Here is a 15,092-nt window from a genome sequence, read left to right as displayed (position 1 = left end):
AAACACATTTCTATTTATTTCACACACCCACACAAACATACGTTTTGCAAAATATACATGGCTTCCATTTTGAGAAGGGGTAAATGAAGAACATATGAAGAACAGCTGTGAGCCTATCCCTCACACCTTTGCAATCTGCCAGATTCACTGGTTTATTTGTCTGTCAAAACTCCAGCTCAGCTGTGAGCATTGCGATTTCCCTTTGGGCAGCTGGCAGTTTTTAAATGTTTAAAACAGAACACATTCACAAAACAGTGCAAATTGCTTTGGGGATTGGGAAAGCTTCTTGATGACTTCACGGAGTGCCAGTTCCGTAAGCTTCGGAAAAGAAAAGTACGTTTGGACTGAATACAGTAGTATTGCTTCCAAACTGGGTCCAGCAAATTAACTCCCAAGTATGAAAGCCAGACCTGAAATCCTACCAGTCATAACTTCACAGTCACAAAGCAGATGTTAAACACGATTATTATTTTTTAAAACAGCTATTTACACAAATGAAGGCTGAATGCAATACAAAATCCCCCACTCACCCGGTGAGATTGTAGACATATATAAATACACAGACCAGTGTAGATTATGGCCTGGTAAAACATTATGGACAAGTGGTGGAATTAAAAATTGCACTCTTCTCATCGTTCAATCTGTGCAAGCATCCAGCTTGTCAGGTGGAATGATACGCCGTACCATTTTTCCTGACACTCCTCCCCCAATTTTAGAGGACGTGGGGGGAGCACATGGGGAGGAGAGTGCCCAGTTGCACAAGTCCCTGTGGAGGACCTCTGCTGATAGGGGCTGATGAGGTGGATCCAATTGCAGTTTCTTATTGCTGGTGCAATGCTCATGAACATACAAGAGAAAATAAAGGGAAGAATGCGAACAGGTGTTTGAGCCAACCCATGAACAAATAAGTTTAATAGTTTTCAGCAGACCATAGCTTTCTAGAAGCTCCACTGTCTCATCTACTTGAAGATGGACATACAGTAAACACAACAATATATGATACAACCCATCACAGCTGGATTAAAAAAAATACACAAAATATAATACATAAAAATGGTTTTACAATGTGGACTGACAGAGCTCTAAAAAAGGTGACCATAACCCTGGTAAGCTTTACAAAGTCTTTAAAAAAATAAAACAGTACTTCATGTGAAATTCATAAATATATGGGATGTGGGGTGACATGAGACTTGGTGACTTGAGTTTTTGGGTACCAGTATTATGTCCAACTAAGAGAGATTCGTGAAGCTGGCGTTTCTTTAGTCTTGCTGCCATTCTCTGAGGGACACCCAGGTGGGCAGTGGTTTGTGGGTCTATTTGTGCTCACAGACTTGTGGCCTGCGCAGGGGATTCTACCAGCAGGAAGGCTGGGGAATGGATCTAACTACATGTTGCACTGAAAGCAAGAATGGTATGGCATGGAAGGACTGAAAAGGGGAAAGATGAGAAAGGTAACATAGGCCAGTTTTGGAGGAGGTTTATTCCAAAGGCTCCAGCTGGGTTGAAGATTGTGGATAAAATACCAGAAACAGTTTTTATATAAGAAAGTTGGGGTTTAGGCAAGACTAAGGCTCTGCTCCACTTTCCCCATGTTGTACACTGAAGTCTCTGCCCCAGGGGGTTTATATATGCCCTCCCTTAAAAAAGTATGTTTAGCAGAAAAGGGAATTCTATTGTACATAGGTTAAGGAGAAGAGGGAAGGTTTTAACCTTAATTCCCAGAGTTTTTGATCTAGGAATGAAAATAAACATGCTACATATAAACTAGCCAGCTCTCCTCTCCTTACAGCTGCAGAGGCTCTGGCTGTAATCATAAGCAATTCAACATCCTGTCTCTTTTAACTCTACCTTCTCCCTCTATCATAGCAATAACTGTTACTCAGTTCCAAGGATGCTGTACCTCTCCCCCCGCCCAATGCACAGGGGTCTCAGAAACGTACCTGAACTTCAAGATGGCTTTTACAAAGTAGCCAGTTCTTCCTAAGAGTAATAATACACTGGAGAAAGAGTTGTGGCACTAGAGAGACCAGTTTGCCCAAAACATCACACACAGAGATGCATGAGACCATCAGCTTTGCCAGAGGCAATGCAGTAGGATTATCACATTGGAGGCAGGGGGTAGAGGATGTGCTCACCTGAATTTAGATTACAACTGATTTTTATAACTTTCTGCACCTGTTGCTCATCCCCCAAGAGTGCAACATGTGTTGCAAAATAAGGCACTGTTCCTGAGCAATTTGTGACTTGCTGCTCTACCAAACCAGTCCCCACGTACCATTCCCCTTTGTGTTACCACCTCGGGGGTCCCACATAACACACAGAGGAGTGTTCATTTCAACATTCTAGTGGAGTTTTCCAGGAGTTCTTGGGTGGCATCGATTAAAAACACTTCACAGGAAAAAATTATTACATTAATTATAAATGTCCTTCAAAAAGCTGGGAAACAATTCTGTCAGTTGTTCTCATGGTGTCACCTCTCAGCTGCATGCTGTACTCAAACGGCAGTCCGAAGGATCCTGGGAACGTTCTTAGTCTGCGTTAGCTAGACTTAAGTTTGAGTTAGCCCAATGCCTTTGTACCTAGTCCTTCATCCACAGTCGAAACATGGGTGCTAAATCAACAATGCAGTGGTGATACAGGCCAGGCCTGAAGGAGAGGCCCAAGTCAGTTATGAAAAGCCAGACATCAAGACTTTATGAGGCATCTCCATTACATTATCTCCTACCTTCTAAAGCAGACAACGGAGAAGGGAGGAGCTCTAAATTTTAACCTGACCCTTACGTTCCAATGAAAGGCACCCAGTACTTCAGCGACACCACAATCTGTTTTTAACAGACATTTTTGCCCGCAGCCAACACACTCTGAATTCCTAGCTCCCTTCCACTGTCTCTTTGGGAATCTCTTTGCACAAATCTTGATACCACTATGAAAATGATCCTGGTGGTGAAATCTCTTCTTACAAATTGGGTCTGGTCCTAGCATTAGGTAGAGTGAAATGGTCTCCTCAGGCAGGTGTGTTGAGGTGTCATGAAAACGGCAGAAACATGTGAAGTTACTATAGTATTTATTGCCAGGGGTGGGAAGATGCACCTGTGGGATTTTCTGCCTCAGGTGCCAAAATAACTCAACCAGCCTTGAGAACTATGCACTGGGGGCCAACCTCCATTTAAAGCTATAGTCAAATACCCCAAGCATAAAAAAATGTAATTGCAAACTCAAGTCTGTGCATTCCAATTTCCTCGTAGAAGTGGAAACCTCAAATTCTCTCCTTGCTTGCAAATGGCTTTTCTTTTTCTTTTGCATTGTATTGCACCTTTTCCAATGTTTTGAGGCTTCTCCATAGGAATCTCACCAGGCCCATGGCAGCATAGGGTGGAGATTAGTCTGAGTGGGTTGAGTAAGAGTATACCAGACTAAAGGAAGGATGGAGCAGCAAGGAGAATTCTCTTAAAAAATGAAAATCAACCAACTTAAAAGCAAACAAATCACCATGTGGCCAGGGAAAAGCTGAAGGACAAAACAGAAAAAAGTTCAATGGTAAAAAAGAAAGGTAGGAAGGCACAAATATTACATTCTGTTAGTTCCTCTATTATTTAAAACTACAAACTAGCATTTAGACAAAGTATAGCTGAAACCTATGGGCCTGAGCCCTGGAGGTGCCACGTACAGTGAGGTTACTGATATCTTGGCACTGTTCATGTAACAGGATTCCTATAAGCACCAATTTAAATCACAAGCCCACTGTCTTAGTCTCCAAGCTTAAGGTATAGGGGCTCATGTTTATACTTAAACCCTACACAGAAACTTTCTTCAGCATTTCCAACAGGAAACAGTACAGCTTTCAAATGAAGAGGGATTCTGTATGACATATTGTACTTTGTTTCATCTTTCAGCACCTCCTTGGGTTTAGGCTGCCAGAATATGCCATTTTCGCTTTGGTTTTTTGTTTTGTTTAGCAGCCTCCACAAAGATATCCTAGGTGGGAAGTACATAATCCAGAGGAAAGACTTGCATCGTGATATTTAGATCATGCCCTTTCCTGGATGACTACCACAGATGAACAGGGAAGCAGAAGGGAAGTTAATACCTTACCAGAACAATGCCCAGGCAGCAAGAACTTTGGTCTAAGCTTATCCCATGCTGTTTTTGACATGGCAGATGTAATAATAATAATAATGCTCCATTGAGAGCTGGTTAAAAATCCCATACAAATTCAGATGTTTTTCCCCAAGTTACTCAACCTTAGCCAGCCCTAATATTTTTCCAGTCATCTCATTGCTCACCTAGAGTCAGCCTGCTTATCTGCAACCCTATGATTGCAAATCTATGCAAATCTCCAAATCTATGATTTCCTGAATTGCTCTCCTCCAACTGAGCACCCCTCTTTCCTCTTAATACATACTCTAACCTTTTAACATCCCACAGACAGATATCTTTAAGTCTCTCCATTTCTTGTTGGCGCACGCACGCATGCGCGCGCGCACACACACACACACGATCCTGCAACCCTACTCCTGTCTATTATCCAAACATCTGGGACATGGATGTAAAAGCACCACATTCCTGCCATAATCAACTCCTGGCGCCCTCCCACCACCACCGTATCCTGCAATAGAAAATGCCCAGGAAAATGTTGGAACAAAATCGTTTTCTTGCAATTAACCCATGGGTGGCATGTGTGCCACATGACGCAAGCTGCCAATTCCCTGTGCTGGCTCTGCACGCGGCCTGCGTCAAGAGATGGAAGAAAACGCTTCATCTTCTTTGTCGGTGTCTCGAGGGATCGGTCACTTAAACCAGGCAGCATCTGATTCCCCATCCCTTCCCAGAACAGACATCCTTAGCAGCCCTCTCAGAACGCTTTTCTCTAAATGAAACCACCCAGGTTTTGAGGACAAATTGGCACGGGATATATAGGCACATCCAGGTATTAAGAAGTAGTTGGCAGTCTCGTTTCACTAGATGCTGTTCTAGTGTTGTGTGACGGGAGAGATATCCAGAGGTACCAGGCCTTGGCGCCAATGTCTCCTGAAATACTGATGACCGAGCCCCCAGGAACAGTCCTCCTCCTTGCTGCCTCCAGCAAGCTCTCCTTCCGTTATATGCTTTCCTGTCATGCTTTTCTTTTCTGCTTGTTTTTTTCTTGTTAAAAAAATTGTTCCTAAGTAGAAAACATCTGTGATTGTGATACAGTCTTTTTGGCATTGCTTTTTGTGTGTGTGTTGTGTGTTCATTTTTCAAAAGACTTGCGTCAAGGCATCCTATTCGGGTGGCTTCTCTGACAAGACCTTCTTCTCTTCTTCCTCAAATTGCCCGGTCACCCCAAGGGGGCCTCTAGTCTTTGACCAACTTGTACACATGATGCTGGGCTCCGTGCTCGCTGGTGGATACCTCAAAAACAAAGGCTATGCAGAGCAAGGTTTCCTGGGTATCTCTGTTCGTAACAACCTGAGGGAAGAAGAACACACACATACCGTGAGATACGGGAAGATGGACTGGGAAAGTCAGACATTGAGACCAGAGAAATGGCATAGTTTTTTGAGCTGGGTTCCTATAGTACGAGCTCTCATACTGTATTTTGTACTCAGGTACAGGAGCTGAGTACTTTATTTCTTTAGAAAATTAATGTCTCCCACTCTTCAGCCGAAAAGGGAGTCCCAGAGTGGCTTGAAGAGTCATGACACAAAATGAAAATGAGATTTGAGAGGAAGGTGGAAATTGCAACAGCTGCAAAGAGCACGCTTATTTCAATAGCCACCGCCTCTTTTAAAATATGGAAGCAGAAGATTGATCCTTTCCCTGTTGCAATTTAACCATACACATCACAAACAACAAGCATAATACAGATGGAGTTATCTGCACCCAAGTACAAAATATTATTTCGATCTTCTTTACTTTTACCATCTATCCACTTGATTTCAGTAGGACTTATTTGATGAATTACAAAATCTCAAAAATCAAAGCCACAATTCTAAAGACAGGAGTGATTTAAGATTTAAGTGGTAACTTTTAACGGATTGCCTATAACCTGCGAAGCGGTGAAGATAACGTTACCACTCTTCTGCACCTGAGAATGAATCTAAGACACTGGTAAAATTAACCTCCTCTCTACTTGCAAGGATGAGACAAATGCCCATCTGATCAAATAAAAATATTTTGAAGTGGGGATTAAGGACTGCAGCAAGTTACTCAACTGAGCCAACACATATAATGGATGGCAGGATAGCACTTTAAATGAGGAACAGACTACATGAGCTTGTCCTTGCCAAAGAATCTCACATGTGCTGAACAAAATATTTTCCTCATAAGAAATGTCTTCATGACAAACCATTGCCTTCTTGAAAGCAGATGATGAGCATGACATTGAAAGGTAGAATACAAAACAACAGGAGGAAAGGAATGCAATTGTTATTTTGGTCGGATCCTTGTTATTGGCACCCATCTGTCTTGGGGGACAATGGAAGAGTGTGCCTAAAGTCAAACCATTGGAGAGATACAGCACCTGCTTGTGGCTGTAGGGGGGAGAGAGGCTTTATTACAAGTGGGGCAGATGAAGGGGTCTGCTTTTGCTGCTACAGGCCCAGATTTAGTCATACTTACGGGTAAACTCATTGAAACCATTGACCTAACTTGTACAATTTATTTCAATGGGTTTTTACTCCAAGTATGACCAAATCTGAAACTATCCAGTTGGTTTCTTCAGCCATGAAAAGCCTACTATGAACATCCAGAAGGAGAAGTTACTCCTTGCACCAGCTGGAAAGGATTCAGGATGGAAGGAAAATGTCATTTACCTGCAGGATGGTGAAATTCTCCAGGACGCTGTTCATCATGTATTTTTCTGGGAGGTGTTTCAGTTTATGGATAAAGTTGATCATATACTCGCACATGGGGGACCGATGGATTCGGTACACACACCGTCCGTTCTCCATCCGGGCAAATTCCGTCTGCAGAAAAAGCATCGATAAGGTATACAGTGGTTAAGAATTTAATTTGTTCCAGAGGTCTGTTCTTAACCTGAAACTGTTCTTGACCTGAAGCACCACTTTAGCTAATGGGCCTCCTGCTGCTGCTGCATGATTTCTGTTCTCATCCTGAAGCAAAGTTCTTAACCTGAAGCACTATTTCTGGGTTAGCGGAGTCTGTAACCTGAAGCATATGTAACCCGAGGTACCACTGTAGACCCTAACAAAGAAGTCACTGAAGGTGCAATAATATGAGAGAGATTTGTTAATTTATTTATTATTGTGTATCGAATGGCATTCAAGCTTGGTGTAGGAGAACTGCGGAGGTGGCACACCCTAATTATCCTTAATTAAGCAGCAGGGGGAAAGGAAGAGAGGACTATGCTGACATTCTGATAACACATGCATTGCTACTTATTACACATGTACTGTTAGCACTTAAAGTGTCTCAAAGCACTTTCTCCTTGGGCTGTACGTTCTTCCCAAGAACTTAACTTCCAGTCCCACATTAACTGCTATGCTCTTCACCCACTCTGCAACATTCCCTTCCTGCTGGTACCACAACCAAAGGAAGCGCAGGACTCACCTCCACCTTCTCGACGACTTGCTTTCCGAAGGAGCACACTTTAGTGGAGACTGTGATGGTCATGTTTTCTGCACTGCTATACTGACTGCTTACGCCATAAAAAGCACCAGGACCATCCTGAATGGTGCTGTTCAGATCCGCCTAGAGCAAATGCAAGGAAGGAGGTGTTATAAATCAAGTACGGATTGTGGCTTTCGGCTTGGGACGTGGAGGTCTCCGACCCAAGAGTTCCGGGATGCATTCACTGAGGGGAGCGAAGATGCCAACAGAGAAGTGTATTCATGGTGATATTGCTAATTATTGACATAAGTTATTTAAAAATAGCAAGCTGCTTTCTAACCCTTATCTCATTCAGCCTCACTGCCACTCTTTGCTGTTATGTCCATTTTGCAGATGGAGAATGGAGGTGACTCGCCCCAAGTCCAGAGGTGAGATGGAATTTGAAATGAAGTCTCACAAACATTTCAAGCTGGACCACATCGGCTCATGTATTTTTAGCTAAGGGTTGAGAAGATGAACTGAAAATGCTTAGTGTGGGACGACAACAGCTTTTAAGATTTGGCGGCAGGGGAGAGTGACAGCTGTTAGGCAATATTAAGTCACAGGTCCAAAGGAGGCTCAAACCAGGCTGAATGCCACAGAGTGGCATTAAAAAATTCAGATTCAGATGATAGAGCAAAGTCAATATAAAACACCAGCTGGTCTTGCAGTATGTGCTGTGGGAGCCTGAATGTGTTCAGAGGAGGGCAACCAAGATGATAAAGGATCTGGAAACTAAGCCTTATGAGAAGCTGGGTATGTTTAGCCTGGAAAAGAGGAGACTGGGAGGAGATATGATAGCCATCTTCAAATATCTTAAGGGCTGTCAAATGGAAGAGGGAACATGCTTGTTTTCTCCTGCTCTGGAGGGTAGGACTTGAACCAATGGCTTCAAGTTACAAGAAAGGAGATTCCGACTAAACATTTGAAAAAACATTCTGACAGTAGGAGCTGTTCGGCAGTGGAACAGACTCCCACGAGAGATGGTGGACTCTCCTTCCTTGGAGCTTTCTAAGTAGAGGTTGGAGGGCCATCTGCCTTTCTTTAGCTGAGATTCCTGCAGGGGGTTGGACTAGATGCCCCTTGGGGATCCCTTCCAACTCTAAAGAGTCTATGATTCCATGAACATTTGTGAGAGAAAAATCCCATGGTATTGCTTAGACCTCAAAACATGCTATTGAATGCAGCTCTTTTTCTAAAGGAAGAACCCTTTCCCCCAGACCCCTTCAGAATTTCATTTCATTTTTAATATCCCTTAGGCTCTTCTACCAAGATGCCTGGGTCAAGCCTGCTTAGCATATAAAGCCAGGCAAAACCACATCAAACATGTGACTGCTCACTGCTGTGTGGAGAATCTGAGGCCACGAAAGCATTCCCCCTCCCATTGTCCAAACATCATCCACATTCATAGAGGAGAATAATGTAACCATGGTCCTCTGGTCTAATTTCCTTAGCCGCCTTGTCCGATGAAGAAGTGCCCAATAATGGCTTTTTCAGAAGCATTGTTCGGCTTTGGGCTGCATGATTCTTACCCAGAACTTGACCAGGAAAAAGGAGTTCTGGGGCCCCCTCTCATAGAGCTCCTTCAGGCCACCTTTCTTCTCAGGGAACTTGTCATAGATCTGGCGGATGTCCACTGCCTCCAGCAGTGGGTCGCTGTACGAGGGGTTCGTCTGTCCAATGTGCACAAAGAGGTGCTTGCTATACTGTAGGGTGGGAAACACAAACGGCAAAAAATGTGGGAGCGGAAGGTAGTGTTCTCCACTACAAAGATTCAGCCATGACAAAGGGAATCAGATACTCCTACTGACGCCGCAAAATTCAAAACTCAGCTGCCTTATTGCCAGCTACCACAATCCAGAACAGGAGCAGCCAACATCTCCAGATGTTGTTGAGCTCCAACTTCCAACAGCTCAGGCCAGCATGGGTAATAACCAGAGTTGATGGAAGCTGCATGCCACTGGCGACTCCAACCTAGACAAAAGGGCTGTAAAAATACAGCCAATGTGATATGTGTCTACATTACACAAAACAGCACAGGGAGACCAGAGCTTGAGTCTCTGGCAGCATTTATTACTTGGGGCTGGTAAGTGAATGCCAGGCTTTATGTAGGTTAGAAAAGAGGGCAGTTTTCTGCAGAGCCCCAATGCACTGTAAGAGCTGAAAAACACCATTGCCATCAGCTCCTGCAGCGCCAAACATTTCCCCCCTAAGAGTTACCGTTTCAGGGTCACGCTGCACTTCCATAAACGCTGAATACTCAAGGAGCCGCAGTTTGGTGGAGGCAATGGTGCGGTCCTGCCAGACTGGCACAGCCGAGGCAGCAGGTGGGAGAGGAGCCAGGGGCTCGTAGCCTGGAAAAAAAAGAAAGTGTTGCCACATTCTTGAGCACTGCAGGAGGAGGTTTCAGCTGCAGAGATGAGGACAACCCTTTAATGCTCCCCCATCTAGCCTAGTTGCCCATCCTTCCAAGAACCCAAGGACTATTTCCTTCCTCATTGCCCAGATGGCGGTTCTAATGCAACAGGACTCTCTGAAATTGTAATGATTCAAATTTCATTTTTAAGCATTTCATATTTGTAATAGCTCTGGGATGCCCATGCATTTAGAAGATGGAGGACCTGAAATGGATTAATTTCCCCTGAACGTTAAGCAAGACTGTTTGTAAACAAAAAAGTTGTAATCTCTTAAACTCCAGATGAAGCAACGAGGAATGAAGCAGACTATACTCCCTAGATAAAATACAATTTAAAACTCCCAAGTACTACAGCAATCCAAGAAGCTACCCTTCTACTACCATGGAGGTGTCTTTACAGGAGAGCTTTCCAAACTTTTCATGTTGGTGACACAGTTTTTTGACATGCATCATTTCATGACACAGTAATTCGGTTTTACTAGCAAACCGGAAGTTAAACCAACCCCTCTCCAGCCCCAGGAGGAGGGTGGGGGGCATTCGCGCAACACACCTACACACTGCAGTGGACACAGTAACATGTCGCGACACAGAGTTTAGAAAGCTCTACTTTAGAGCATCAAGAAGATCATTGGACAGGACAGATGGGCTTCCTGATTGACTGCATCATTTCCTGCTACAAAAACTGTCTTCCATCTACACAATCCATCTCACAGATGACATTCTGTGGGTAATATGAAGAGATCAAAGGGCAGCATAGAGGCTAGTTAAAATATAAAAAGCTTTGCTCAAATAATTAACTGCAAAACATCATTTACTGTGTCAAATTTTAAAAATTGGAAGCAGCTAAGGTGTAAAAAGAGGCATTTATTTATATTTCATTTCAGTGCTTTTGCCGTATTTCCTTGCAAGCAAAATGTGACCATGGTTGGGAAGACAAGGCAGTCCATGATAACTCTGCTTTCATTTCCATCATACAGAAACATCCTAGGCAAATGTGAAGGTAGAATCCCTCTCACTCAAAGAGGGAGATGATGGAAAACCCATGAGTAGATCATCCTCTTTTCTTTTTGAAAAGCTTAGCAAGTGGCATGGAAGGGGGCTGAATGAGGCCAGCAACAGGCAAGGGAGAAATGGTTAGCCCTCTCCACTGCACTGTTTTCCCCCAATCTAAATTGCACCCTGAAAGCTCTATGAGGGTGGGGAGAACATACAGGTACCATCACTGCTAATGGGAGGATGGAAGGAACCAACCTTTTGGAACAGACAATAAGGCATTCAGTTTCTATGAATGAAATCAAAGAGATTCACCATCATGGCTGAGCCAAGAAAAATGTTCAAGCTCTCAGTGAGGTCCTGAGGAAACAGCTAGAACTGTCTGTATGAATAAACAGGCCTGGGTGCTGGTGGTGACAGGGGAGCCAAGAAAACATTATGAGGCAGAGCACCAGTTAGTTGGAGAAACAAAATCACTTACTGGCTAGTGATGGAGGCATGGGTGGCTGGATGGGGTAGGCTGGTTGTGCAAAAGGTTTAATGCTGAAAAACAAAATAGTGTTAAGTATGTTAGTATGTCAAATTGTTAATGTTCCTGTTATATGCGTACACCCTAAGTTACTCCAAGGGCAGATGTCTTGCAGAAATCATCAAGGTAACTCTATGGTGGCCTCTCATATACATACAGCCACCAGCCATTACAGGGCTCCCCCTCATTTGCCTTCCCCACTATCTGCAGGCCTAATGTAACCAACCTTTAGGAACCTGACCAACAAACATTCCACTATATTATTCATTTTTATTTTAAAATAAAAATATTTTATTTATAATTATTTCATAAAATTTATACACAACTAGATTTTGTAAACTGCTATGCGGTTTCCTATGAAGAATAACAAATATATTTAGGAGGTTCTGGATACCCAAAGTAATTACTTTAAGAGGGTTTATGGGACTGCAGTTTCTAGTGCATTTTATTATGGCTACATGAACAGTGAAGCATCCCCACTGGAGATGCTGACTTAGCGAAATAAAGGAAGGGCCATTTGTGTACATGTTTCGCATGCAGAAGGTACCAGGTTCAATCCCTCGAATCTCAAGATACCAGCTGGGATAATCCTTCAAACCCTGACAATATGCAGTCGAGGAATTGTTTATTTGAAACACCGACATGCCCCCCACCCCGATGAATATTGTGTGTAATGTAAAAAATCTACCACATCAGATAAAGAAGTCTTGATCTTAACTCTCTTTCTGATTTTCCCCCCAGTGTGGCCCTATATGGAGGAGCTTTCAAATAAATGATTTCCCTACATGAGACTTGAATTGGAGCAAGTCCCACATGCAATTATGCATACCTGAGATGACCCTTTGGAAGAATATGAACATAGCAGTTTAGAAATGGAAGCATAAGCGATCAAGTTGTGTGTGTGTATGTGTGTGTGTGTGTGTGTGTGTGAGAGAGAGAGAGAGAGAGAGAGAGAGAGAGAAAGATTGCACAATGTGGCATCTATTTCTGTGGAACAATTCAGAAATGCTATGCAAGTACCGTCCTCTAACTGCTAAGCCTTTTAATTCTCCACCAAACGTAACAATTGCTTTTCACTTACTCCTGAGAAGGTCCAGACTGTCCTGGGATAGGCCCACTCCAAAACTGAGGAAACAAAAAATGAACACAGAAAACATTGTCATGCATATTCCTACCATCTGACTTCACAGCTACAGTTGCTCAGGTTCATCAAAGTTGTTAAAGGCTTGTTTAAGTTGTTTATTGTTACAGAATGGCAACGGCTAGTCAGTTTTTTAGAATAGTGTGGAAATACCACGACACAGCTGAGGAGAGTCAAGACTACAGCTAGGAGTTTCACACCAAGTCAGTACATGTCCTCCACTCTCTTGTGAGCCACCAAGGGGAAAGGGTGGGTCAGATATGCTACTCTTTGGTGGTGGTGCTGATGGCACGTGCAGATAAGAAGAATTAGGGCTGGGATGGAGAACCTATGGTTTTTCCAGATGTTATTGGATTACAACTCCCATCTTCTTTGACCGTTGGCCATGCCAGCTGAGTCTCAAAGGAGTTTTAACAACAACTGGAGAACCATTCCCATATGTGACAGTGAAAGGTGTTGGGAGGAAGAGCATGAGTTAGGTTTTCTTTTTCTTTTTTTTTAAGTAAACTGGGCAAAAATGAAAATTAGGGAGACATGGATGTTGGGTGTGGAATACGTAAATTACGGTTATGATGTCTGATTTAAACTAAGCCTATTGGGTCAGGAACACAACAACAGATAAGTAAATAAATAAATATCCTCTCTGGAACCATCTCTGCGTTAGTCACCCAGCCTTATAAGAGAAGCAGCTGTCTTGCAGAAGTATCGACTCCATGCTGTCCTTCTGGGCCTGACCTTCCTAACTAGGCAGGAAAAGTGTTGGAACATCCCTTACCCTGGGAGCAGCAGAGAAGACAGCCTGAGGGAGTGGAGGAGGGGGGCTGAGCTTGTTCTGCAGGACACTGGCAGATACGATCTGTGCCGACGACATGGAAGCCATACTCTGCAGAGCCTTGTCCTTTGAGACCTGATCCTTGAAAACAGGACAGAAGAGGAGAAGCAGAAGGGAGAGTTACTAACACTGGCCTTGAAGGCCCACTAAAGACAAATTAATGGGGGACAGTGAGCCACTTTACAGATGTGTTAGCTGCATTCAGACTTATCAAAACATACTAGCAGTGAACCATTCAAGCAAGCTGTTTTATGCCACTTCCGCTCCCCCCCCCCAGCTCATTTTTCCAGGGATCTTACTAGTCATAGATAATAAATCCTTTAGAGCAGTGCAACATGTCTGTAGATCAAAGGAGGAGAACACAAACATCCATTTAAGGGGCTGGTGTTTAGCCAGTTTTGTGTCCAAAGTCTCCAAAAGATGCTCATCTCAGCTATTAATTTTGCTCTTCCAGCACCCCCTGCACCTCATCTGCACTCTCTAATACTATTCATGGGGATTTATTTACTTAAAAGCTGTACGGTCCCTCCTTCACCAGTATAGATACCAAGGCAGCACACAGCATACAACAAAATTAAACACTCAGCATAAGGATAAAGACAATCACCAAGTAGAGAACACTTAATGGGGCAGAAACAAGACTGAAGTGCACTTACCAAGTTCATAGCCTGTGTGAAGAGGAGGGAGGAAAGAAAAGAAATATGGTTAGTGCCTCTGCTGTCATAATGGGCACTGCGGGGAGGGGGAGAGTCTGCATAATCCATAACAGGTATCAATAATGGGACTTCAAAGCATCACAGGATGTCAGACTTCATTTTGTAAACAAATTACATCTGTCCCAGGCTGCTTTCTAATGCAGCCTGTTTTACGGAATCCACATGATGATCTGGGGCACTTGGCACAACGGGAATGAGGAAGAAAGGAGCGGATGGTATGAGGCTTATCTCAATAGGTAACTTCTTCAACTTTACAAATCAAGGAAGATGTGCAGGAAGTGAGAACAGACCACCCTGTTCTGTCGTTCTCCAATCTGATGCCGGTCTGGGCACTGACAGCAACATTCTTTTACAGACTGCAGAGTTACTAGCGCAAACAATGCACTAGATCTGGTCACTGCACTCTCCTGCCTGCAGAGCTATACAAAATAAACAGTGTGTTGTTGTATGTGGACAAGCTTAGGCTTCTTGAGTTGCGTGCACATAACTCTCAAGAGTAGTGCAAGGGGAGTAAAAAGTACCTAGGGAGTTAAATGATTCTTCGATATTTGTGAGGGGCTAATTTGCAGAGTCCTAAGCCTGGATGTAGATAAATGGGCCAATAGATCTTTTGCAGTTTTCTCAGTTTACCTTTGGCTCTCTCTTTAAAGACTCAAGGTGGTAAACTGGACCTGCATACTACTGATTTGCCCAGTCTTCTGGCATTGCAGAACACAAAACCACACTGGTTGGAGGTAGAGTGGTTTAGCGATACAGGGCAGAACTTATGGGCATGCACTTAAAAGCTCCTCTCAAATAGGTTTGCAACAACAGTACTGCAAGAACAGAGTTGGGAAATCTATTTTCTGAGAACTCCCTCGTCCTAGTCGGATACT

General features: G+C 43.4%; 1 protein-coding gene across 6 annotated transcripts in view; it reads right to left on the bottom strand.

The window, feature by feature from the left end:
* Window positions 1-883: 883 nt before the first annotated feature.
* The window catches only part of TEAD3 (TEA domain transcription factor 3), an 89,487-nt gene continuing 75,278 nt past the window's right edge, over window positions 884-15,092 (bottom strand). For all 6 annotated transcript variants that reach the window (XM_083445816.1, XM_083445817.1, XM_083445818.1 and 3 more), the window contains 9 exons: window positions 14,158-14,169; window positions 13,445-13,582; window positions 12,610-12,653; window positions 11,481-11,542; window positions 9,811-9,944; window positions 9,123-9,296; window positions 7,552-7,692; window positions 6,795-6,947; window positions 884-5,448 (listed from right to left, as the gene is read on the bottom strand). In XM_083445816.1, the coding sequence (XP_083301942.1) occupies window positions 5,335-5,448; window positions 6,795-6,947; window positions 7,552-7,692; window positions 9,123-9,296; window positions 9,811-9,944; window positions 11,481-11,542; window positions 12,610-12,653; window positions 13,445-13,582; window positions 14,158-14,169 (972 nt within the window). In that variant the 3' untranslated portion in view covers window positions 884-5,334. The remainder of the gene's footprint in view (window positions 5,449-6,794; window positions 6,948-7,551; window positions 7,693-9,122; window positions 9,297-9,810; window positions 9,945-11,480; window positions 11,543-12,609; window positions 12,654-13,444; window positions 13,583-14,157; window positions 14,170-15,092) is intronic.

Source organism: Podarcis tiliguerta, assembly GCF_965153285.1.
Source record: "Podarcis tiliguerta genome assembly, chromosome: 6".
NCBI lineage: Eukaryota > Metazoa > Chordata > Lepidosauria > Squamata > Lacertidae > Podarcis > Podarcis tiliguerta.
The sequence above is the reverse complement of the archived record's forward strand: the minus strand, read 5'-3'. Positions and strand labels throughout refer to the sequence as shown.